General features: G+C 45.0%; 1 protein-coding gene across 6 annotated transcripts; it reads left to right on the plus strand.

Moving 5' to 3' along the window:
• The first annotated feature begins 28 nt into the window (after positions 1-28).
• Positions 29-16,353, plus strand: LOC118890936 (bcl-2-like protein 2). Of its 6 annotated transcripts, XM_036844385.1 has the most exons (7): positions 9,598-12,045; positions 12,406-12,520; positions 13,231-13,298; positions 13,606-13,712; positions 14,181-14,268; positions 14,355-14,506; positions 15,437-16,353. In XM_036844385.1, the coding sequence occupies exons 1-7, from the start codon at positions 11,695-11,697 to the stop codon at positions 15,474-15,476; spliced, it is 921 nt and encodes a 306-aa protein (XP_036700280.1). In that variant the 5' UTR covers positions 9,598-11,694; the 3' UTR covers positions 15,477-16,353. The 6 variants fall into 6 exon arrangements, with proteins under 6 accessions (XP_036700284.1, XP_036700281.1, XP_036700282.1 ...); XM_036844389.1 differs by lacking the exons at positions 9,598-12,045; positions 12,406-12,520; positions 13,231-13,298; ... (2 more) ...; positions 14,355-14,506; positions 15,437-16,353 and adding exons at positions 29-120; positions 568-657; positions 984-1,423; positions 2,046-5,113; XM_036844386.1 differs by lacking the exons at positions 9,598-12,045; positions 12,406-12,520; positions 13,231-13,298; ... (2 more) ...; positions 14,355-14,506; positions 15,437-16,353 and adding exons at positions 29-120; positions 419-506; positions 984-1,423; positions 2,046-4,970.
• Positions 16,354-26,091: the final 9,738 nt, after the last annotated feature.

The raw sequence follows: 26,091 nt of genomic DNA on the forward strand, positions 1-26,091 counted from the left end.
CGGGCCCTCCCTCCCGCCCCCCCTTTCTTCTCCCTCCTTCCTTCCCTCCCTTCCTCCCTCTCTCCCTCCCTCCCAGCTCCTGCACCAGGAAACAGCCGGATCCTGGCAGCGGCCTGACCCGTGAGATCCCTAACCTGGCAGGCAGGCGGGGTTGGAGACTGGCTGAGGGTGGGGGTGAGGGAGGAGCTGGGCCTTTGGGCTGCACTGGGGGGAGCGGGAGTAGAGATGGTGTCGGCAGGAAGCCCTTGGCCCTGGGTTTCCCGGGAGGACAGTCATTAAACATGGATTCGGCCATACAGCTGGTAGAGCGTTGGGGGCAGGGGCCTGGTCCCGGGAGCTGCAACCCCAGCCCTTCTCAGCCCAGACCCTGATCCCTGGTCTTCCCCACCTAGCTCTGATCTCCCCCTCCCCTTCCCAGGGCTCCACGCTGGGCAGGAGGATGAAAGGCCCCAGCTGGGGGCTCCTTGCCACCAGCGCTGGGTCCTAAGAGCTGCCATCCAGGCTGGGTGAGTGTCCCCTTCCTTCTCTGTCCCGGGCAACCCTTTGCTTCTCCCCCTTTCCCTTCAGCCCCTGTCTCCTCGCCCATCTTGTGCCTCTGCCAGCATCTTCACATCTTGCCTCTGGGGAGGTCCTAAGCCCCTTCCTCTAGCCAAAAAGGTGTGTACTGTGGCGGGGTTGGTGGGGGAGGTGTAGAGGTGTCATAGAACTGTTGTTGTCTTGTTATGAAAAGAATCTAAAGTATTTTAGGTGAAATTGACTTGTTTTACATTTAATTTGGCATATTATGAATTTGAGGGCCAGCCCCTCATGCCCTGGCCCCGCACCATGGCCTAATTTCCTTGTTCTTACCCGTCCCGGCCCAGTGGTTTCTGAGATTTCCCCTCACCTCCCTCCCTGTCTCATGGGCTGGCCAAACCTGAAATGCCTCCTTCTGGGTCTCTGACCATGTATTCATGCCAGTCTTTTGTGTTTGACTCCTACAGCTGCCCGGATGGCGACCCCAGCCTCGGCCCCAGACACACGGGCTCTAGTGGCAGACTTTGTAGGCTATAAGCTAAGGCAGAAGGGTTATGTTTGTGGAGCTGGCCCAGGGGAGGGCCCAGCAGCTGACCCGCTGCACCAAGCCATGCGGGCAGCTGGAGATGAGTTCGAGACCCGCTTCCGGCGCACCTTCTCCGATCTGGCAGCTCAGCTGCATGTGACCCCGGGCTCGGCCCAGCAACGCTTCACCCAGGTCTCTGATGAACTCTTCCAAGGGGGCCCCAACTGGGGCCGCCTTGTGGCTTTCTTTGTCTTTGGAGCCGCGCTGTGTGCTGAGAGTGTCAACAAGGAGATGGAGCCACTTGTGGGACAAGTGCAGGAGTGGATGGTGGCCTACCTGGAGACGCGGCTGGCCGACTGGATCCACAGCAGCGGGGGCTGGGTAAGAAACTTCTCCATTGCTGCCCTGCACATCCCTCTGAAAAGTTGGTCTCCAGGGGGAAGACGGGGGCTCTGGCTGGAGCTGGGGGTGGCTGTGCTGGGAATGAGGCGCGGGGGCTGAGTCTCCCTGTTTGGGTGGAATCAGATGCCCTCACTATGGGTATCACTGGACTCTGCACTCCGGGGCTGCCATGCAGTCATCGCTGGGTGGGCTCATGGTCCAAAGCAGAGGACAGAATACACAGTAGACAGTTTAGTGCCTGCAGAGAAATGGCATCCAGCCATCAGAAATTTTTTACACCTGAGTACATGGCATGCGGGGGTCAGGGATCAGGGATGGGTGGTGGTCAAGGCAAGCCTCGGCAAAGGATGCCAGTTCTGAGCAGAATTTTTGGCCAGGGAAAGGATGGGATTCAGTTGAGGTAGAGAAGGGCAAATGAGCCAGGCGCTCAGGGGGGATCAGAGGGGCTGGCGGCCAGGAGCTTGGGCCAGAGAGGAGCTGGGGGTGGGGTAGTGCTTGCAGTGGATGGAACTGGAACTCTCCCTCTCCTCTTTTCTCCACTCTTTCCTCTCCTGATATCCCTTTCTCCTTCTTTCTCTCCTACTTCCCTTCTCTCCCACAGGCGGAGTTCACAGCTCTATACGGGGACGGGGCCCTGGAGGAGGCGCGGCGTCTGCGGGAGGGGAACTGGGCCTCAGTGAGGACAGTGCTGACGGGGGCCGTGGCACTGGGGGCCCTGGTAACTGTAGGGGCCTTTTTTGCTAGCAAGTGAGAAAGTCCAGGGCCAGGTGGGGCGAGGTGTGGCTGGGGGACAGGAGAGCAGGAACAGAGCAGAGGAATGCCCTTGGAAGAAGTGGGGGAAAGGATGGGCATGGAACGGGGATGGGAAGGGGCAAGGTAGCGTGCAAGAGAGCTGAGTGTGCCAGGCAGGCGGTTGAAAGAGTGAACTGGAGATATTGCGGAATGTGTTGGGAAAGTCAGGAGATGGAGTCATTCCAGGGTTGGGGGGAGGTGGGAGGGATCATGCCTATAGGTGTAGGCACACGAAACTCTACCTAGAGCTTGATTTGCAGCCCCGAGGAAGGTGAACTTGCATAAGGGGTTGGCGTCTCCTTTGAATGAGTGGGATTTGGGGCAAACACAGAAGGAACATCCCTTTGGAATGGGAGCTTGGGGTTCTCAGGGGATAGGGAGAGGTGGCTGTGACCATGGGCTGCTGGGACATGCGTGTGCACGTGCACGGGTGCTCGTGTGCATGCTGGGCTGCTTGTCTCATCTGGCGGCAGTGGGATTCCTCGAGGAGAAAACATTGAGAACAAGGGGCAGCTCTCTGTCCCTCCTCCCAACATCCCCTCCCCTCTCCCCTTGTCCTGCTGCCTCAAGGCTGAGGGAGAAACACTGTATCCAGACTGAGGGCTCTGGACACTTTTCTGCAGAAAGTCGTCAGCAGGGCTTTGGAGAGAAGAGCAGTTCTGTAGCTGGCCTTGTTCCTTCATTGTCCCCCTTCCTTGTGCATCACGCACTTGCTGCTGCCTCCTGGGCTCTGACAGAAAGGCAGGGCTGCGGAGCCTGTGGGGGGTGGAGGCTTCAGGAGGTGGAGCTGCCTGCTGCCCTCCTCTCCCCCTGGGGCACACTGGTGCCTAAAGTGTTCCCTATCTCTGGGACCTTTTGTACCCAAACTTAAACTCTAAATTGGGGCTCTTACTAATTTTCCTTTTGAGTGTGTGGACGTAAATGCAGATCTGGAATACAGTCTGGGTCCTGCACTGTGTCTCGGAGAGACTGTTGATGTCTTGAGAGGAACATTCCAGCTCTGAACCCCATGAATGTGAGGGTGACGTGTACTCCGTGACCGGCCTATTCCATGTGGTGGGCTTTGGTGCTGCTTTATTAAGGGCCAGGTGTCTGGGTTCCACAGTACCTCCCAGGACCTAGAAACATTGGTATTTTCTTGGAAGCCACGCTGTTTGCATGGGTTTTACTTGTCTGTACCTCAGAGTCTGAGGATGTTAACTTTAGAGCTCCCTGTCCTCTAGAACAGATTCAGATGACAGCTTTTTCTTTTGAGAAAGACATGATTTCACTCCAGATGTATGCCCTGAGCCAGACCTCACTGCTGCACTTTCCTAGGTGCTAAAATTGCTGCTCTCCAATGCTGACTTCTTCTGACACAGTGCTCTAGAACCCTGCCCTTGATCCTGAGCACTGACCAGCTTAGCTAGACCATGGTTGACTCTTGGAGATTTTCACTTGGTCCCAGAATGTGGCAACATAGTTGTACTCACTAGAATGTGGGACCAAAATTGGCCTCAGGTGTTTAGCTCAGACTTTTGCTTTTGAGAGAGGGCTGCACTTTTTAACGGTTATTTATAGGGGAGGCGGTGGACTGCATGGGCCACTTGGTCTGTTGTGAGTATGCTGGTACCAGGCACTCAGAGCCAGTCCGTGGCAGGCAGTTGGGGTGGGGGGGTGTCTCTGACTTGCTCAGGACAAACTAGGCCAGTGGTTTTCCAACTGCTTGGCAGAGCCCCGAAGTTTCCTAGGGGTTGCCTCAGGAGTCCTTGGGGGAGATGAAGCGGGGGCACTGAGCAGGCCAGGCGACTTGCCCTCAAACAGAACAGCTCCCCTGTAGCTGTCTTACATATCGGGGTTCAGGGTAAGATTTTATTTGCATTAAGGGGTTTGCTGCTGAAAAACAAAGTTGGAAAACCACTGACTAGACCGTCAGCTCCAAATTGGAGCCTGTGCTCCCCCAGGTTTGGGTCAGATTCTTCCCCCTACCCTCTACCATAGGACGCCTAGCCCTGGTAGCTTTCCTGGGGACCTTTAGCAAACAGAGGTAGCAGGGACCGTGGTCAGGTTACCAAAAAGCCCGGCTCTGAGGCCTTCACACCTGGGTGGAAGGAGAGGCTGTTTTCTGAAAGGGTAAAAGGGCTTGGTCTGGATTCCCGGAAGCATAGCTTGGATGGGACCACAGAGGGCAGTTTTGACCTGTCCTGCCCTTCTGAGCTTGAGGGGGAATGGAAACCCCAGAGACTCTTCTGTCAGGGAAAACTAGCGACTCTCTTCTAGAGCCATATAGTTCCTTGGGATTAGCTCTTGGCCAAGAAGGCTGAGTATGGCTCCCAATTTTTAAATCCATTTCATTTTTTAAAAAATAAGGGAAATAAATCTTATTGCCATTTTTCAGAGATTAAATAGGTGGAGAGGGTGTTTCTTGCTCTCCAGAGCCCAAAGGGACAAATAGGGACTTTGCTTAGGCCAAGGAAGGAGCAGAGGTAGGGCAACTAGGTCCTGCACTTATTAATCCCACTCCCCACTAATTCTAGGGCATACACTATTTTACTTTTTTAAAATCATAAAGCGGCGGGAGAACAGATTTGGTTAGTTTAGAAGAAAAGAAAAAGCTCTATAAATATAAATATATATTCCTGTATTTTTATTTAATAATTTATAAATACCAAGTTCATTTGACTTTTATTTTTGTGTAATATGTAATGGTCGTATTAAAAAAATAAATAAATAAAGCCCAGAAGTTTAATGAGAAGGACTGAGCAGGGTTTGTGACTTCTATACTGTATAGCCTGGGGTCAGGACATTTCTTGATCTAATCATCTCATCATGACCTTGTTAAGGCCAAGAATTAGATTAATAGGGATTTGGGAAAGTATTGAGGTAAAAAGATTAAAAAAAAAAAAAAAAAAAAAAGGAGGGAATTCCCCAGCGGTCTAGTGGTTAGGACTCTGCACTTTCACTGGCAAGGGCCCGGGTTCAATCCCTGGTCAGGGAACTAAGATCCCACAAGCTAAGCCATGCAGCCAAAAAAAAAAAAAAGAAAAAAGAAAATCAGAGTTGTTCTCCCATCCCCCCATCCTAGCCAAATGCCCAAAGCCAAGAACTCCATCTGTGCCAACCCAAGCATTGAGAGGGTGTGTGTATATGGTACTTTGGGATGGCCACAACAAAACCCAAAACAAAACAAAGAAAACCTACCAAAAATCTTTATGATGTAATCAAGTCCCCTGTTGTGGTTCAGCCGCTAAATCAGAAGTATGTGATAATGAGCATTTTTCCTCAATATCCTGCTGCCTACTTCAGACTTAAAATAAGTCTGGCAAAAATGGAGCCCTTGCTTACTTTCTTGCTCCCCTGAGACATTTGGTTTCAGCCATTGTAATGCAAACTGCTAAACTGGATGGGATCTACAGGAATTGTTCAGCCCATCCCTCTGTACTTCTAGTCTAGGACCACATCAAAATCATGTCTGACAGGAGTAGTGATCTTAATTTTAAATTACAAATGGGAGTTTCTAGTCTTTCTATAATCCAATGCAGTATAATGGTATTTGGGCTTATGTGTTAAATTGTAGTGAGAAATACACTGTTTAGAGGAATCCAGTGTTGTATTTCTATTCTCTCTATACAGAAAAATCTATGGGACAAGCCACGTTAAAATCAGAGAGTGGCTTGGTGAACATGGCTCTAGGGAAAAGGGAATTAGATGCTCTTAATAGTTAATATCGTCAGGCTATGATAGCTAGTGTATTTATCCCTACTGCAGTTTGACTGGTTTATAGTTTGCCTAATTCCAAAAAGCATTTGCAGCATCTTACTATAATACACAAAAGACAAAACAATAGGAAAATATAGATTTTAAAAGTAAGGGTAAAGGGAAAATTGAAATATTATAATAAAATGACAGCAAAAGGAAAACTAACACGGAAAAGCATTCTATAAGCAGTATTCCCAAATACTAAAGGTAGGCTATGAATTCAACTCTGAGCTTCTTGGCAGCTAAAGAAAATTGGAAAACACAATGAGATTCACATCCCTCTTAAGATTTATAAAACCTTTCAGTTCCTCAAGGTAGGCAAAAAGTTTTGTGGCTCTTCTGAGAAGACACTGAGTGATATAGTGGACACCACCCTCTATAACACCTGACAGCAAATATGATGTTGAGTTTTACACTACCGTTTCTTTCAGAAACACCAAATGGGGATTCAGCAGGTCCTAAGCTTGTTCTATCAGGACTGTCACAGTTTAGCTCAAATATGCTCTATGATGCCATAGTTTAAAATAGGGCTAAATTTCAGACTATCTAAATGGACAGATGGATTGTTTATTCTTCAGACAGTTCTCTGTGAATGTTATTTCTCCAAATGATACTTTTGATAAAAATTGGGCAACATTTAGTTACACTTTCTAGCAAATGGATGGATTATAAATATTCTGTGTCTTTAGTTGAGAGCAGATGCTTTGAAAACTTTAAAAGCTGCCTTAAATGTGGATACAGGTGAGATACAAATAAATTAACAATATTTTAAAAATCAACAGAAAACATAATATAATGGAATGCTGTCTAGTTTTTTATTCATTCAGTCATTCATTCATTCAGCAAATATTCAAGCATCTTAGGTGTGCTGAGGACAATTCTAGGCATTGAGGTAGAGAAGTGAACAAATAGGCACAAATTTCTGCCTTCATGTTACTTTCATTCTAGTAATGGAAACAAACAAAAGCTAAATACCTACCTACATAAATAAATTTCACAACATTCATTAACATAACATTTCATGTTAGGTGCCAAATGCTATGGAGAAAAATAATTCATTAGGGCAGGATTGGGAAGGTGTATGTATAGGTTTCAATGTTAAGTAGAGTGAGCGGGGCAGGCCTCATTTCTAAGGTAACTTCTGAGTAAAGTCATGAAAAAGGAAATTGGAAAAATATTTTTATTGACATGGAAAAATATTTCTGTTATCTTATTAGGTAAAAAAGAAAATAGATTAGAAAACAGAATATATGGTATGATCCCACTTTGCTAAAAAAAATATGTATATACACACACATATATATACCTCTATATGTATTTGTGTATTGAAAGTTTCAGGAAGGGTATATGCCAAAATATCATTAGTGATTATCTCTGGGTGGTAGATTTTATGGGTGATTTTATTTTTTCTTTTTGCTATCAGTATTTCAGGATTTTTTGATAAGGGAACATATAAAAAAGAAGTTTTTCAAGTACAAAGTTTTCTAAAAGTTAACCAAGCAGAATGGAAATTAAGCAGCCCAACAGAGGCTCCTTCTCACTTAAATGGCCACCCCGCTTCCATGCAAGGTTGGACCTAGGGAGTTAAGGTAGGTCGGGCCAGACTTTGCATTAGAAAGTAATTGGAGTTGGCTCCAAAACAGAGGTAAGTAAATGATCAAGGCTCCAAGGTTCTTTGTCAGCATTGTCCAATAGAAATATAATGCAAGCCATGCAAAGCAACTATACTCCAATCAAAATTTTTAAAAAGTCAAAAAAAAAAAAAGAAATATAATGCAAGCCACATATGTAGTTTTACGTTTTTTAGTAGCCTCATTAAAAAAACCAAAAAGAAACAGGTAAAACTAATTTTAATAGTATTTTTTTAAACCCAGTATATAAAGACTACTATAATTTCAATCTGTAATTAATACTGAACAATTATTAAGTTATTTTACATAAGTATCTTTTTCATCCTGAGTCTCTGAAATTCAGTGTATATCTGACACTTCCAGCACATCTCAATTCAGAGCACCATTCACATTTCAAGTGCTCAGTAGCCACGTGTGACGAGTGGCTACCATATTAAACAATGTACTTCTATATTAGAGGGAATTATTGCAGCCAGTAAAGGTAAAATTTTCAAAGCAGGAGTTAAAAATGGGGATGAAACTATTAGGAAGCCAAGTATTTATATGTTTAGTGAGAAAAGTTTTCCCTTCTGGACAGAACTGGACATGCCCTCATCCATTTTTACTGATTTAATTCTCCTTTTCTCAACTCGACAGATCATTCACTTTTGTTAACATACTTTTTCTTCTTCTAGGGCAAAACATCACTGAGTGTCAGTTTTTCCGAAACTCCATGGCCCTCTATTGATAGGTTATTACTGATGCAAAAGTATACTTATAATGGGTGAATCTTACATCATTACATACCAATTAAAAAAAAATTTCATTCTCAGAGGAAAACTTATCTCTTTGATGTTCTCTATGCATCAACAACAGGCAGGATATAAAATTATTACAGAAGATCATCCATTCAGTTAACATTTATTAAGCACACAGTGATAGCCAATGGCAATACAAATATAATTAAGAAGGTGTCCCTGCCTTTTACACTTCCAGTCTAATAGGGAAGTATATTACAGATCACCATTCAAATATCTTTTTAAAATGTGTTTGTAAAAGTAATCATGCTTATTAGAGTAACTTTGGAAGCTGGAGTGTTTTTTTAAATTTTAAATAAAAATAACATATGATATTGTGGAAAAAATCATAGAACATAGAAAATTATAAAGAAGATCAATCATAATAAGCCTACTACCCAGAGAGAATCACAATTAACATTTTGGTATATTTCTTTTCCATCAGTTGTCTGTGCTTATATTTTATGATCATACTGTATATACAATTTTGTACACTGCAATTCTGCTTACCATTATATTGCAAGCATTGTCCTTGTCATTAAAAATGTTTTGAAGACATAATGACTCTTAAAATTACATATATGTGTGTATAACAATTTTCCTGAAAAGTGCCCACTTGGACAATCAAGTTGTTTACATTTTTTTTCACTTTGATGAACATCTTTATTCTCAAATGTTTATCTGGGTTTTAGATTATTTCTTTAGAACAGATTATAAGAAATACAATTACTGTGTTAAGAATCTCAACATTTTAAAAACTTTTGTTGCATATTGCCAAAGAACAGATTGTACTGGTTCTTATTCCTTTTTTTCTCCAATGCCCAAGTTGTTTTTTTAAAAAATCAGATATACATAATTTTAATCATACTTTATATACAATTTTACATCCTACTTCTTTGGCCTAACAAAAATTATTTTTATAAGTTATCACACACTACGTGTAAACCTTTTTGTAAAAAAAAATAGGTGCATAAAAAAATAAAAATAGGTACATAATAATCTTGTGATGTAATTATAGTTTGCCTAAACATTTATCTATTATTGGAATTCAGTCTTTTTCCAGCTTCAGCATTGTACGTAATGTTATCTTTGTGTATTAAAACAGACCTTATAGTAATTTTGATCTGAGCTTTGAAATCTGGTTTTGGATTCCCTGCTCACTTCTAATTAGTTATGACTTGGGGGAGTTACTTCATTCTTTCCTCATCCCTAAAAAAGGTTATGGTTTTGGGACTATTTGCTTCATAATGTTGTTATGAGAGTTCAATGAGATAACATAACAAGGAGTCTAGGATGGTACCTGTTACAAAATCAAGTGCTCAACAAACTGGGGTTCAAAGGCATTATTTTAAAAATCACATTTCCCTTAATTGGCTTTCTTAGTTTAAATTAGGTATCAATAAACATCCAAATCTTGATTTGGTTAAAATCAGTAGAAAAGATTTTTCTTCCAGCAAACTCACAATCTTTTAGAGCTTGTCTGCGGTGCTCAACTGAGTTCTCCCAGACCACTGAAGCTGAGATGGCTGATGAAGTAATTTTCAGTGAAATTTTAAGCAACTGTGACTCTGCTCCAAGTTCTCCTGTTCGTGAGGTAAGGATTTGTGTGAAAAAATGAGGGTGAGGGGAAGAGTGGGGTATACTGTGAAGCTTTTGACTTTTGGTTTGCTAGTAGGGATCTCCTCTTGTTCAAATCCCTCTACCCAAGTCATGCACATCCTCTCCAGGTTGTTTGAATAACTATTTGTTTGGGCTCATGTGAATCTGGCTCTCAAACCATAGCTTGGTCTGGCTGCAACTATCCCTCTTGCAAACTTAGCACTGCCGTTCCTTCCTTTTTAATAAATGTGTAGGATCACCACTAAACTATGGCAACCCTGCTTTCCAGGGCTAGGTCTCATTGGTATCTCAGAGTGCAACGGTGAGGTGGAATTCCTCTGGGGTTTGAAGGAGGGTCTGGGAAAGCATTGTAGATGAAAGCTGGCACCCAGATCCCCAGTCAATGTATCCTTTGGTCAACAAACATTTATTTGGATACTTACTATGTGCTAGGCATATTGCCCCACGGTGGAGACGCAAATGTAGATAGAATCCAGCCTCTCACCTCCAAACTCTCACAAGCTCTAGTTAGGAAAGGAAGCACAAAATGATTAAGTGCACAGTGGAGGTAGGCCCGCTTGTCATGGGAGAGGAGGGGAGGCCAGTTAGTGGAAGGCTTCACAGGGGAGGTGATGACAGGGTTTGCAGTAGTCTGGCTGAAGAGGCACTGCATGTACAGAAGCACAGACCTGGGTGCAGATACACCCAATGGAATGAAGAGTGTGGAAACAACATTCACGAAGTAGCCTGGTCTGGAGGTCTCCAAGGCCTCGGTAAGGAGTTTTGAGAGTTAACCTGGCCAGTGTGGATTGGAGTGGTGACCCATTGGAAGCTGACCCATTAAGCGGCTGCAGCAAACAGTCCAAGCAAGAGAAGAATGAAACTGGGGCATGAGCAGAATGCTTGGAAAGTATGCCTGTACAGGAAGACAGCACATACAAGGCTCATGACTAGTACTGGAGTGAGGATTCCTCCATGCTTTCTGGTTTGGGGAGACCTGGTGGATGGTGGTGCCAATAACCTGGGTGGGAAAAATAAGCTCCTTCCTGCAGAGCGCCATTCAGAACCCTCCATTTTCAGCAACATCCCACCTACTGGTGCATTCCTGGTAGAAGACCAGTTTCCAGAAACCGCCGCAGTGTTTCCGGCTTCTGCCTTCCAAGAGGTCACTAGCTGGCAACCAGCAGCATCAAGATGGCGGCCTCCTAAAGACCAGTCATGTGACCTCGGGTTTCCCTCACTGGGAGCCCGGCAGGCCGTTCGGGGGCAAGGTTCACCTGTCACGAAATGGGTGTCAGCCCTTCGAATCTCGCGAGCCAATCGGCATCTGAGGCTGGGCCACTTCGGCGAGGCGATCGGAAGATTGGTCCTTTCCACTCGCCTTGCCAGCGGCCAATCACCGAGCGTCATACTTCGCGGACCCGCCCCCAGGCGGGGGAGAAGCAGGAATGTCGTCACTGTTAGGCGGTATTGTTACCTAAGGACTTGAGAAGAGGTGGGATGTGTGTTGATTGACAGACCGATTTCTCCTACCGGGATTTGAGAATTTGGCGCAATCCCCCGCCTTAGGGGTGGGGTCTTATTTGATTGCCAAGTAATATTCCCCAATGGAGTCCTAGCTCGTGGTGACGGGCAGGCTGCTTGACTAATGAACCCTCGGCGTGGCCGGCGCAGCTCTCCAATCGCTGGGCGGCTGGCCCCAGTCTGAGCGGCGATGGCGGCGGCGGCGGCGGCGGCAGCAGCAGCGGGGGCTGCGGGCGGTCGGGGCTCCGGGCCGGGGCGGCGGCGCCATCTTGTGCCCGGGGCCGGTGGGGAGGCCGGGGAGGGGGCCCCGGGGGGCGCAGGGGACTACGGGAACGGCTTGGAGTCTGAGGAACTGGAGCCTGAGGAGCTGCTGCTGGAGCCCGAGCCGGAGCCCGAGCCCGAAGAGGAGCCGCCCCGGCCCCGTGCCCCCCCGGGAGCTCCGGGCCCTGGGCCTGGCTCGGGAGCCCCCGGCAGCCAGGAGGAGGAGGAGGAGCCGGGACTGGTCGAGGGTGACCCGGGGGACGGCGCCATTGAGGACCCGGTGAGGGAAGGAGGGCGAGCGAGCAGGCCGGCGACCGGCCGGCCGTGTCACGGGAGGCCCAGAGCTCAGGCGAGCGGGAGGCGGGCGGGGGATGGGGGTGGGCGGGGAATAACGTGGCTGGGGCCGGGCTGGGGACGCAGCCTCGACCGCCAGAAGGGGCCCAGCCGGGTTGATTTGGGCGTCATGGGTGCCTAGTGTTGTTCTAGAGAAGGTAGCTTGTTTTTCTTTTCATTATGACCCTCGTGTGCGGCGAGAGAAATGGCCGAGCATGGCTGGGGCCGCGCGCCGAAGGAGAGCAGGGTAGAGCCCCTGCGTTGGTTCCTCTTAAGCTGTTCTCCATACTCTCCCCACTCATTGTAGGAGCTGGAAGCGATCAAAGCTCGAGTCAGGGAGATGGAGGAAGAAGCTGAGAAGCTAAAGGAGCTACAGAACGAGGTAGAGAAGCAGATGAATATGAGTCCACCTCCAGGCAATGGTGAGTAACTGGCGGTTGCACGCGGAACCCGGGTCCTGAGATTGGAAGGGTTATCGGAGCATGGTTTATATGGAATTAGATGCTCGGAACCTTGGAGCTGCTTGTCTGAGCAATTATTGGGCAGTTGCTGCAGTCATAGTCCATTGTGTGTTTTTCTGACCTTTGTGAGACGAGGCCTGTGTTTTGGTGATGGTAGTCTTGTGCCTCCCTTTGTCCCTGTTACAGATGTGTTGCTCTTTGTTCTTAGTCTTCCACTACCCTTTTCGGAGGTTGCCAGCTGATATTTGACCTTCAAGTCCAATAGTTCTTCTTTCAGTTGGAGACCTTTAGTTAGGAGTCCTAAGAGAAACTGCTCAGCTGCAGGGGGGCTTCTCCTCTAATCTAGAAATGTCCAGTCTCAGCCTACTTAATTTTGTTCACTTTTCAAATCATTTTAACCAAAGCTACTCAATAGGGACTTGATTTGGGGGCAGGAGGGAATTCCTGTATTGTTTTCTTTGATTTTTAAGACTGTATTAATCTATTCCTTAATTTTTCAAGTATTTAGTGAGCACCTACTGCATGCTAGACTTTTCTAGGTAATGGGTAGAGCAGGGAACAGAAGAGACCAAAATCTTTACCTTTGCTGCTGCTTGTGGTGGTGGTAGTGGTGCATAGATTGGCCAAGTAGAAAACAAGTGTTTTTTTCCTGATCCTTTTTTTCTTGAAAGCTGGCCCAGTGATCATGTCTATTGAGGAGAAGATGGAGGCTGATGCCCGTTCCATCTATGTTGGCAATGTATGTACCAGAGCCTTGACTGGGGTTGGGGAAAGCTCTTAGTTTGGGGGATTATTTATTAGGAGTCTTGAAAGGAACCATTTCCAGGGTAGGTGGTGGATTTAAGGGGTGGAGGGAGGGTTGGAATGAGGTGAAAGGTAATGGTGATTAGCAGAGGCTCTGGGGTTGGAAGGAAAAGAGGTTAGTTCCTTAGAGAACTAGATATTGATGTGCTTTGGTGTGTATGGATGGCCCAGTGCAAAGGCTAGGCAGGGTACCTGTGGAGATGGGAGTTTGCCCTGTTACCTGTGAAATGTACCCCCCACAGGTGGACTATGGTGCAACAGCAGAAGAGCTGGAAGCACACTTTCATGGCTGTGGTTCAGTCAACCGTGTTACTATACTATGTGACAAATTTAGTGGCCATCCCAAAGGGTAAGTGGGGAAGTTGAGGTCGTTTTAGTCACAGTTAAAAAATAGATAAATTATGTTTTATATTGAGCAGTAAGTTACCTAGATGTTAAAGTAAGTAGTCTTCATCTTTTAAGATAGGTGTTAATGTTGATACATATCAAGGATTGCACATAAAATTGCCTTCAGGGGCCCAACAGATAACAGAGATTGGGGCTGGGTGTGGAGGGATCATGAACTATAAGGGGGGAGCGCCTTCTGCTTGGCCCCCACCTTTTTCTGCCTTGTGGAAATCCAGGCCCTCTGTATCCTATCTTATAATTTTCCAAGAGTAGCTGCAAATTTTGATTAAAATCTTCCATTAAGAATTTTTTTGACAAATAGTTAAAAAACATGAACACACTGTACTCAAACAAAGCATGTCTGCAAGTTGGATTTGACCTGTGAGCTGCTATTTGTATCCTCAGATAAAGTGGCAATTACCCTTTTCAGGTTTGCATATATAGAGTTCTCAGATAAAGAGTCAGTGAGGACTTCCTTGGCCCTAGATGAGTCCCTATTTAGAGGAAGACAAATCAAGGTAAGCCCTGTGCCCTTTGCTGTTGTGGTTCTCTGTAAGCTCTCCAGGTTGGCTCTAAGGCATTGTGTTGTACGTGTCACTCTCAGGTGATCCCAAAACGAACCAACAGACCAGGCATCAGCACAACAGACCGGGGTTTCCCGCGAGCCCGATACCGTGCCCGGACCACCAACTACAACAGTTCCCGCTCTCGATTCTACAGTGGTTTTAACAGCAGGCCCCGGGGTCGTGTCTACAGGTCAGGATAGATGGGCTGCTCCTCTCCCCCGCCTCCCATGAGCCCTGTATGCTTCCTTCTCTCCTCATCTGAGGAACCTCCCTCCTTTACCCTCCCCTTGGTTCCGGGGACTTGGTCTCCTGCCTGTGCAGGGTGAGGAAGGTAGTTGCAGGCCAGGAGGCCAGTCTCATCTTTTTCTGGAGCAGGAATTGGTGATAAGGGCTGGATCTCTCCACCCTGTTCTGAGAGATGCTTCGCCACCCAGCCTTTTTTTCCTTGAGAGTTGATGGCAGTGAAGGTGTTTACACAGAACGCCCGGGAAGAACAGGGCCTCAGAGCAGTGAAAGCGCTGCTTGGACATTTGCTGCTTTTCCCAGAGTTAGGGAGGGGCTGAAGTTTGAACCTCCCTTGGAAGAAAACCAGAGGCTAGTTGATCCTCCTCAACAGCCATGTGGGAGGATATCGAGATATTTACGCTTTAGCCAATCTTTTGCAACTTTCTCGCTGGGCCTAGTGTGGCACCTATGTTGTTGTTTCACTTTACTTCCATTTCTTTACATTTAAATAGACAGTTTAGGCATATAGACCTTGGCTTTTCGTAAGATTTACCTGTCTGCTCCCAGGAGTTAGGGAGGATCTGTTGGTGAGAGCCTCGCTTTTAAGAGCTGTGGAGAACTGAAATCTGGATAAACAATGAGTCCTTTTTCTTGCCCCTATGTCTCAGATGCATTTCTTTATTGCCACTGTTTGGCGAGGTAATAACAGTTAATTCCCCACTCCCATTTGCCAGGTGTGTCACTATTTCTGGGATTGTGGGGGTCAGTTTTAGGACTTGGGAAACTTCTTTCCCCTCTTCCCTTCTCAATAACTGGGGCGAGGGCCCACGGGGAGGGGCTTGTACTGAACTATTTAGTGATCATGTTAACACCTAACTCTCCTTCTTTCTTCCAGGGGCCGGGCTAGAGCGACATCATGGTATTCCCCTTACTAAAAAAAGTGTGTATTAGGAGGAGAGAGAGGAAAAAAAGAGGAAAGAAGAAAAAAAAAAAAAGAAAAAAAAAAAAAAAAAAGAAAAACAGAAGATGACCTTGATGGAAAAAAATATTTTTTAAAAAAAAAAAAGATATACTGTGGAAGGGGGGAGAATCCCATAACTAACTGCTGAGGAGGGACCTGCTTTGGGGAGTAAGGGAAGGCCCAGGGAGTGGGGCAGGGGGCCGCTCATTCACTCTGGGGATTCGCCATGGACACGTCTCAACCGCGCAAGCTGCTCCCCCTGTTTCCCTGTCCCCCTTTGCCCCCTTGTGGGCTGCTCAAGGGTAGGTGGGCATGGGTGGTAGGAGGGGTTTTTTTTACCCAGGGCTCTGGAAGGACACCAAACTGTTCTGCTTGTTACCTTCCCTCCATCTTCTCCCTAGCTTTCACAGTCCCCTCCTGCCTGTTCCTGTCCTGCCAGGTCTACCACCCACCCCACCCCTCTTTTCTGGCTCCCTGCCCCTCCAGATTGCCTGGTGATCTGTTTTGTTTCCTTTTGTGTTTCTTTTTCTGTTTTGAGTGTCTTTCTTTGCAGGTTTCTGTAGCCGGAAGATCTCCGATCCGCTCCCAGCGGCTCCAGTGTAAATTCCCCTTTCCCCTGGGGAAATGCACTACCTTGTTTTGGGGGGTTTTGGGGTGTTTTTTGTTTTTCAGTTTTTTGTTTTGTTTTGTTTTCCTTTGCCTTTTTTTCCCTTTTGTTTGGAGGGAATGGGAGGAAGTGGGGACAGGGAGGTGGGAGGTGGATTTTGTTTATTTTTTTAGCTCATTTCCAGGGGGTGGGAGTTTTTTTTTTAATATGTGTCATGAATAAAGTTGTTTTTGAAAATAAAAAATGTTTGGCCTTTTGGGTGTATGGATTATTTATCTTCCTGTTGTCTCTTAAATCCCAGATGGCTGTTAATTCTTCTTTCTGGAAGTGCTGGTGTTGTGGAGGGGAAGTTCCCACCTAAGGAGTAGGAGTCAGAAGTACAACTAGCAGGAACATTGTGTGTTTAGCTGAGCTTGATGGGGTTTTCTGGAAAGCATGTAGCCCTGATTGGCATTTGAGAGGTACATTAAATGAGCCTGGGAATATAAAGGAATGGCCAGATTAGAGTGCTCTTTAATAGCACTTTAGTGTGTCCTCTTGATAAAATTTATGTGCAAGTGAATTATCCACACCAACAGCACTAGATTCTTATGTTGGGATTTGGGTAGCCTTTTTTGTCTTCTCTATCTCAAGGTAGGCTCAGAAAATGAGGAAAAAAAAAATTAAGGCTTCCGTGGTGACTCTGGTTAAGAATCCGCCTGCCAATGCAGTGGACACAGTTTCAAGCCCTGGTCCAGGAACATCCCACGTGCCCCAGAGCAACTAAGCCCATACGCCACAACTACTGAGCCTGCACTCTAGAACCCGCGAGCTACAACTACTGAGCCCATGTGCCACAACTACTGAAGCCCGCCTGCCTAGAGCCCGTGTTTTGCAACAAGAGAAGCCACCGCAGTGAAGCCTGTGCATCGCAACAAAGAGTAGCCCCCACTCGCCGCAACTAGAGAAAGCCTGTGTGCAGCAACGAAGACCCAACGCAGCCAAAAATAAATAAGTAAAAAAATTTATTTATTAAAAAAAGTTAACATTTAGTTAAAGATAATTGCAGAGCTTATGTTCTCTTCTCTAGCAGTTCAGTGGCCACTTAATATGTTCAGCTAACTTGTTTTTGTTTTTCTATAAATTTATTTTTATTTATTTATGGCTGCATTGGGTCTTCGTTGCTGCATGCGGGCTTTCGTTGCAGTGAGCGGGGCCTACTCTTCATTTCAGAGCACGGGCTCTGGGCATGCAGGCTTCAGTAGTCATGGCACGCAGGCTCAGTAGTTGTGGCGCATGGGCTTAGCTGCTCCACAGCATGTGGGATTCCTGGACCAGGGCTCGAACCCGTGTCCCCTGCGTTGGCAGGCAGATTCTTTTTTTTTATATATATGTTTTTTTCGCAGTTGCATTTAATTAATTTATTTTTATTTTTGGCTGTGTCGGGTCTTCGTTTCTGCGCGAGGGCTTTCTCTAGTTGTGGCAAGTGGGGGGCCACTCTTCATCGCGGTGCGCGGGCCTCTCACTATCGCAGCCTCTCTTGTTGCGGAGCACAGGCTCCAGACGCGCAGGCTCAGTAGTTGTGGCTCACGGGCCTAGTTGCTCCGTGGCATGTGGGATCTTCCCAGACCAGGGCTCGAACCCGTCCCCTGCATTAGCAGGCAGATTCTCAACCACTGCGCCACCAGGGGAGCCCGGCAGGCAGATTCTTAACCACTGTGGCAGGGAAGTCCTAGCTAACTTATTTGGGATTGTTCCGTTAATTAGGACAAGTAGCTTTCGTTGTTTGAGTATCCTTAAGTTTAGTAGTTGAGTTACTTGGTCATGTTAATAACCTAATTTTTCCATTTTATATTCTAATGTTAGATTGGTCTTAAAAGCCTTTGGTACTGTATCACACACACACCCCCTTTTGTAGACCCTCCATTACTTACAGCGTTGGTAAATATTTAAACCTCTGTATGTTCTATTGCGCCGTTCACTTCTGTTCCTAGGATGTTTTGTTCGTGATTGCCTCTGACCGAGATGCTCTCTTCGATAATCTTAGGTTAAAGAAATGGCTCTCCATATCCATGGAGCCTCAGCCAACCTCCCAAATGGTTTTGTATTCTGAAATTTCAGGTCAGTATTGACCATCCCATAATTTAATATTTGATCATTTACCTCCTATTGTGTCATTTGTTAGGCATTGGGGAGTCTTCTCTAACTAGATTCAACTAGAACAGTGTCTTGTAAGCTGAGTACGGAAACTTTTTTAGAGGCTGATTAGCAAGAGGCTGGATAAAGTGTTCAGTATTAACTATTTTTATTAGAAAAATGTGCAACATCTTTAAGTGGCTTGATGCTGCTAATGCTGGGAAAGTCTTGTCTATCCGCCAGGTGGCAGTAAGTGGCTATCTAAAAAAATCCCTGTAGCCTGTTGGATCTTGGAGGATGAATTGCTTTTTTGACTCTTCTTTGTTTTTAATTTTCTGTGTTCAGTCAGTTCTCAATATCCTGTCTGTCCTCTATCTACTTTAACTGCTTGAGCAACTCACCACCTTGATTGTAGTGAATCCTGGCAATAATCTGGCTCCCAAACCTTTGTATTTCCAAAAAGGCCCCCTGTGCTGCCAAGTGTGGAACTGAGGTGTTTTCCCAATTTGATCCAGATTGATTTTTCCTGCCGCATTCTTCCCTACATCTGATGTACTGTGCATTCCAGTTGAGTTTTACATTATTTTCATGTATTGCTCATGCTGTTCCTCCAGCCTGCTATGCTCATCACATCTACTCTGTCAGAATCATAAGATAGAAGCCAAGGTGTAGAAGCCAAGTACCGCAGCCAGGAAATTTATTTTGATTTCCTAGTCAGGATGAATCACTCCTGCACTCAGGGCAAATTGCTCCTATCTCTATTTGGCACTTCATGATTTCATAATTAAAATAATTACATCCGTGTTTTCCCTTGAGGGCATGGATTATGCCTTTGTATGGCTCACAGCACCTGCCACTTAGGTGTTCAGAGGTGTTAATTCACCTTGGAGGGTCCCTTTATCCCAGGCCTGCTGATTCCTATTCTTTTTTTAAGTAAATAAATTTATTTAATTAATTAATTTATTTATTTTTGGCTGCATTGGGTCTTTGTTGCTGTGCGCGGGCTTTCTCTAGTTGTGGCGAGCATGGGCTACTCTTCGTTGTGGTGCGCGGGCTTCTCATTGCGGTGGCTTCTCTTGTTGCAGAGCACGGGGTCTAGGCATATGGGCTTCAGTAGTTGCAGCGTGTGGGCTCTAGGGCACGTGGGCTTCAGTAGTTGTGGCACGCAGGCTCAGTAGTTGTGGTGCACAGGCTTAGTTGCTCTGCGGCATGTGGGATTCCCAGGGAATCCCAGACCAGGGCTCAAACCCGTGACCCCTGCATTGGCAGGCAGATTCTTAACCACTGCGCCACCAGGGAAGTCCCTGCTTATTCCTGTTCTTAACAGGAATTAGATTTCCTGCTTTACCTGGTCTCTTCATTTTTCCTGTATCATCCTCAGTGATTTTAGAGGAAGTAGCCTGGAAAGCAAGTTGCTTTCTTTGAGAAAGATGGGTTACTTTTCTGTCAGTCATTCCTAATTAGCTCTCTCTTAATCAAGGGACAGCAATGAGTCCGGTGTCATTCGGATTCTGTGGGAAGGAAGTGTCCTTGAGGAGGAGAGATTGGGGAAGCCTGTCTATAAGATTTCTCTGGAGTGAGTCTGAGTCAGAGATCCTTTGAGGGACTGTGGGTGGTACAAAATGAATGAGGACCACCCAGTGCTTTCTCAGAATTTGCCCAACCTGATACCAGCAACAGAAAAAAGCAGTGGCTGGGTTTTTTCAATAATGTAATAGCTTTCCTCACTTTTATATGGTTAGATGAGTAGATTTGATTTCTCAAATCATCTAATTTTAAAATGTCAACTCTGCTAATGCCTCTTTCTCCTTTATGCCTATGGTAATCATTCATTCAACAAACAGACATTTACTGAGTCCTTACCAAGTGCTGGGCGCTGTTCTAAGTGCTAGAATTTGTTACAGAAAAAGGGGTCACTAAGTAAAGGAACTTTAATTTTATTTGCTGAAGAAAGTCAGCTTGCAATATTTCTGACTTGCATCCCACCAAAAAGCTCTATGGATTTTTTTTTTTTTAGATACAATTCACATACCATAAATTTGCCTTTTAAGTGTACTTAAAATTCAGTGATATTTAGTAGATATATTTATAGTAACCATATTATTTATACATATATATGTACATAAGTATATAGTAACCATCACCACTACCTAATTTTAGAGCATTTTCATCACGGCAAACAGAAACCCTGTACCCATTAACAAGCATTCCCAATTTCCCCCCCCCCCCCCCAGTCCCTAGCAACTACTAATTATATTTTCTATATCTATGGGTATGCCTTTTCTGGATATTTCATATAAATGGGATCGTACAATATGTGGCCTTTTCTGTCTGGCTTCTTTCATTTAGCATGTTTTCAAGATTCATCCACGTTGTAGCATTTATCAATACTTCATTCCTTTTTATGGCTGAATAATATTTCATTGTACAGTTGACCCTTGAACAACATGGGTTTGAACTGCATGGGCCCACTTAAACGTGGGTTTTTTTCAGTAAATACGTACTATAGTGCTACATGATCCATGGTTGGTTGAACCCATGGATGCAGAACTATGATGGAGGGTAGACTGTAAAGTGTTTGAGGATTTTGAACTGCCTAGAGGGTCGACACTCCTAACCCCCAAGTTCAAGGATCAACTGTATAGATATACCACATTTTGCTTATCCATTCATCAGTTGGTGGATATTTGGGATATTCCCATTTTTTGACTATTAGGAATAGTGTGCTACAAACATCTGTGTACAAGTTTCTGTGTGACCATACCTTTTCATTTCTCTTGGGTATATCTTTTCATGTGCTTACTGGCCCTTTGTATATCTTCTCTGAAGAAATGTCTAGCAGATCCTTTGCCCACTTTTTAACTGGGTTATTTGTCTTTTATTTTTAATTAATTAGTTTATTTATTTATTTATTTATTTATGGCTGTGTTGGTCTTCGTTTCTGTGCTAGGGCTTTCTCTAGTTGTGGCAAGTGGGGGCCACTCTTCATCGCGGTGCGCGGGCCTCTCACTATCGTGGCCTCTCTTGTTGCGGAGCACAGGCTCCAGACACGCAGGCTCAGTAGTTGTGGCTCACGGGCCTAGTTGCTCCGCGGCATGTGGGATCTTCCCAGACCAGGGCTCGAACCTGTGTCCCCTGCATTAGCAGGCAGATTCTCAACCACTGCGCCACCAGGGAAGCCCGGGTTATTTGTCTTTATTGTTGAGTTGCAAGAGTCCTTGATACATTCTGAATACTAGACCTTTATCAGATATATATGATTTACAAATATATTTTCTCCCATTTTGTGGGTTTTCACTTTATTTATTTTTGGCTGAGTTGGGTCTTCGTTGCTGCACGCAGGCTTTCTCTAGTTGCAGTGAGCGGGCTTCTCATTGCGGTGGCTTCTCTTGTCGCGGAGCATGGGCTCTAGGCACACAGACTTCAGTAGTTGTGGCATGCGGGCTCTAGAGCGCAGGCTCAGTAGTTGTGGTGCACAGGCTTAGTTGCTCTGTGGCCTGTGGGATCTTCCCAGACCAGGGCTCGAACCCGTGTCCCCTGTATTGGCAGGAGGATTCTTAACCACTGCACCACCAGGGAAGTCCCGGTTTTCACTTTCTTGATAGTGTCCTTTGAAGCACAAAAGTCACGAAGGTTTATGCCTATGTTTTTTCCTAAGAGTTTTATAGTTTTAGCTCTTATATTTAAGTCTTTGATCCATTTTGAATTAATTTTGTGTATGGTATGAGGTAGAGGTCCAACTTCATTCTTTTGCATGCAAATAATGCATTTGTCCCAACCCCATTTGTTAAAAAGCCTATTCTTTCCCTATCAAATGGTCTTAACACCCTTGTTGAAAATCAATTGACTCTAAGTCCACAGGTTTATTTCTGGACTCTCAATTCTGTTCCATCGATCTATGTGTCCATCCTTATGCCAGTAGCACAGTTTTCATTACTGTAGTTTTGTAATAAGTTTTGAAAGTGGAAAGTGTGAGTCTTCCAATTTTGCTTTTTTCCCAAGATTGCTTAGCTATTCTGGGTCTTTGACATTTCCATATGAATTTTAGAATCAGCTTGTCAATTTCTGCAAAAAAGATGGCAAAGATTTTAACAGGGATTACACTGATTCTGTAGATCAGTTTATAGAAGATTGCATCTTAACAATATTAAATCTTCCAATCTATGAACACAGTATGTCTTTCCATTTTTTAGGTCTTTAATTTCTTTAAACAATGTTTTGTAGATTTCAGTGTACAGGTCTTGCACTTCTTTTTTAAAATTTATTCCTAAGTATTTGAGGTTTTGCTATTTTAAATGGAATTCTTAATTTCATTTTCAGATTGTTCATTGCAGTTGTATAAAAATACAGCTGATTTTGGGAATTCCCTGGTGGTCCAGTGGTTAGGATTTGGTGTTTCACTGCCGGGGGCCTCAGTTCAATCCCTGCTCAGGGAACGAAGATCCCGCAAGCTGCGTGGTGCAGCCAAAAAACAAAAAAACAATTGATTTTGTATATTGATCTTGTATCCTCCACATTCAATCACAAGTTAAGTAACCTTGCTGAACTTGTTTATTTAGTTCTTATAGCTTTTTGGTGGATTCTTTAGGATTCTCTGTATACAAGGTCATGTCACCTGCAAATATAGTTTTACATTGTCTTTTCCATTCTTGGTGCTTTTTACAGGCATATCTCATTGTATTGAGTTTTGCTTTATTGCACTTGGTAGAGATAACATTTTTTACAAATTGAAGGTTGGTGGCAACCCTGCATTGAATAAGACTGTTGGTGCCAGTTTCCAACAGCATTTGCTCACTTCATGTCTCTGTGTCACATTGCGGTAATTCTCACAATATTTCAAACCCTAAACCAACAAAAAGATTACGACTCACTGAAGGCTAAGATGATGGGTAGCATTTTGTAGCAATAAAGTATTTTTAAATTAAAGTATATACATTGTCTTTTATAGATATAATGCTATTGCACACTTAATAGACTACAGTACGGTGTAAACATAACTTTTATATGCACTGGGAAACCAAAAAATTTGTGTAACTTGCTTTGTTGCAGTGGTCTGGAACTGAGCCTGCAGTATCTCTGAGGTATGCCTGTATTTCATTTTCTTGCCTCGTTTCCCTGGCTAGAACCTCCAGTACAATGTAGAATAGAAGTGATGAGTGCAGACATCTTTGTCTTGTTCCTGATCTTGGGGGAAAAGTTTTCAGACTTTCACTGATAAATATGATGTTAGCTGTGGGTTTTCATAGCTGCCTTTTATTCCGTGGATGCTTAAGGTAAACACTGCTCTTCTCCATATATACCATGTTCTGTCGTGTCTCTAGGCTTTGCACTGTTTCTTCTTCCTTTCTGTCCCTGGCAAACTCAAGGCTTACCCTGTAAGGTCCAATCCCGATATCTGAGAATCTTTCCTTGACTGCCTCCAATAGAGTATATTCTGTCCTCCTTAGAGCTGCTACAGCACTTTTTATATTTTTCTGCATTTTCTATATAGGATTGTAATTATTTATCTCCCAGTGTTCTGAGCTCTTGCAGGCAAGGACCATGCCCCCCCAGACCTGAGGCAGCACAAGACAGTAGTGGATAATCAGTAAAAATCGGTTGCACAGTAGCCAGGCTAGGTTGACTGAATGAGTATCACTTCATGTAACTTTTTTAGGTTAGAAATGTACCCCGTATATCCTTTTAATTTTCTCCTCAATAATCCATTATGGCTTTTAGTTGTGAATCCAACTAAAACATTTCTAAGAACTGTTCATGCTTCGTCAGTACAACCTCTCCAAGGAAAGTAGTCATTTCCTTGTTTGCCCGTAAATGATCTCCAAGTTCCTGGGGTACCTTCTAAACTTAATATTTCAGGATAAGTAATACTTTCTTTCATGGTGTTTAGAATTATTTTCTATCTGGTATGCAGTAAGAAGATTGCAGGCTCTCAGTTCTCAAGATCTGGCTACTCTAATTACCAGTCACCTCAAAAGTTACCTCGCCAAACCTGTCTCCCCATCTGTAAAAGCCTAAAAAATAATAACCATTTTTCATGGGGTTATTGATGACGATCCAGTGAGATCATGTGGTTGGTGAATTTTAGAGCAACTGACAAGATGCCAGTTGTAGCTACACACATTGGTCCTGTCCACCTAGACCAGGAATTGCTTGGGGATGAGGGACTGTATTTTTGTGCTTCCTTGATGCTTCTTGTATGCTATCATTCTCTTTGCCTTTACCTCTTTGGTTGAAGTCAGAGAGACTTGCTGTCTTTCACCTACCCTCCTACAGGAGTTGCTCTAGCTTCCTGAGTGTTTTTATTTTCTTGCCCTGGACGTTTTTCCAGCGGTATGCAGAGAATGGGTTCTTTGAAATGCCTCTTTGACACCATTCCTCACAGTGTGCTTTGGACAGTGTTATTAGCATATAAGTAACTCCTTGGCTTTACCTGGGCTCTTCCAAAAAGTACTTATCTACCATCCTGTTGGTTCTTACAGAAACTCTGGAGACAGCAATGAGTATGATCTCTCAATGAGTGTTATCATTGGCAACCCAAAGCTAAAAAGTCAACACTGGAGTCAGTTTGGACCACACAGACACTGTTCTACAGAATGTGTGATGCAGAATGTCTAACTGTGAGGGAACTATGGTGGAGTAAAAGAGCAGCCAGGAGGCCTGGGTTAAGTCCTTGCTCTGCCTCTTCATGGCAGTTCCTTCCATTTCTCTCATTTCCATTTCCTCAGTAGTTAGATAGGATTAAACTACTAATACCTATTACGGGGGGCTGTGAAGCTTAAATGAGAAGGGTTCTTTATGAGGTTCTCCGGTGGATTATTATTGAGAGCCCAAGAAGCATGGCTTAGTTCCTAGAGCTTTGGGCCTGGGGCATGGACTGGCAGAGGGGGAAGGAGTTAGGAACACCTGGTGTTGCAGGGATCTGTGGGTAACAGGGCCCCCCTTCTCTGGAAGAGGCTGGCCTCAAGACGTGCTTTTCTCCTAAGAATTTCCTCTCTCCAGGGCCTCCTCACCCTTTCCTTCCTCCAGGCCTTTGCTCTCCCATGTCCTTTGAATTGAGAGCTATGTACCTGTCTCCTGGGCCCTTGCCTAAGGCCTTTCTGCCTCTCTGAGTCTCACCTCTTCAGGAGTCAAGCCTTTCGATGCTCCAAACCACTGGTCTTCTCTTCTCCTCATTAATATTCCAGTGTTAGATGGATTTTAAGCTTCCTTGACAGGATGGCCCACGCCCTAAATATCCAGGATGAAACTGGTCTGTAAATCCAGCACAGGAAACATTTGTTTAAAGAATTAACAAATACACTTTTTTGAACACCTGTCGTGGGTCACGTATTGGTGTTTCAAAGTTTGAGTAAGACGCACTAGTTTCCTGTTTCCTCAAGGGGCTCTTACCATCTAGTGGATAATTTAAGAGGCCCACTTACAATGTATTATCTTGTTTAATCCTCACAGCAACCCTTGAAGGAAGCTGGAGGTTAAGAGACTTGCCCAAAGCCAGGCCAGGGCTAGTCAAAGGCAGGCCCTGGCACTGAGGTAGAAGGCCTAGTCTCCTACAGCCCCCTCCCAGGGAGGCCTAGAGACTCACTCCTCGCTTCCAAGGGTAGCACGCAAAGATTGGAAGGAGTTGGGAAGCTGGCCACGGTGTGCATCCCTAGAGAGTTCCATCTCCAGGATCCAGTTATATCCCAGCTGTCACTCGTTAACTTTGTAACCTTGGGCAAGTTACTGAGTCTCTGAGTGTCAGTTTCGTCATCTGTAAAAGGAGAAGAATACTGTCATGGGCATCCATTGTGTTTACCTGCACAACTCCAGTCCTACTTCTGCCAGCAGCTCTCAGGTACTGCTTTCCCCTCCCCGGTTGTCAGTAATA

This window comes from Balaenoptera musculus, chromosome 2, assembly GCF_009873245.2.
Source record: "Balaenoptera musculus isolate JJ_BM4_2016_0621 chromosome 2, mBalMus1.pri.v3, whole genome shotgun sequence".
In the NCBI taxonomy this organism is placed as follows: domain Eukaryota; kingdom Metazoa; phylum Chordata; class Mammalia; order Artiodactyla; family Balaenopteridae; genus Balaenoptera; species Balaenoptera musculus.

What these genes read in the sequence shown, in the direction of transcription:
- LOC118890936 (XM_036844385.1), top strand. Translation starts at nt 11,695, where the DNA reads ATGGCGGCGGCGGCGGCGGCGGCAGCAGCAGCGGGGGCTGCGGGCGGT. An exon ending in GTTCCATCTATGTTGGCAAT is followed by an intron (nt 13,299 to 13,605) that starts GTATGTACCAGA and finishes TACCCCCCACAG; the next exon opens with GTGGACTATGGTGCAACAGC. An exon ending in TTTAGTGGCCATCCCAAAGG is followed by an intron (nt 13,713 to 14,180) that starts GTAAGTGGGGAA and finishes TACCCTTTTCAG; the next exon opens with GTTTGCATATATAGAGTTCT.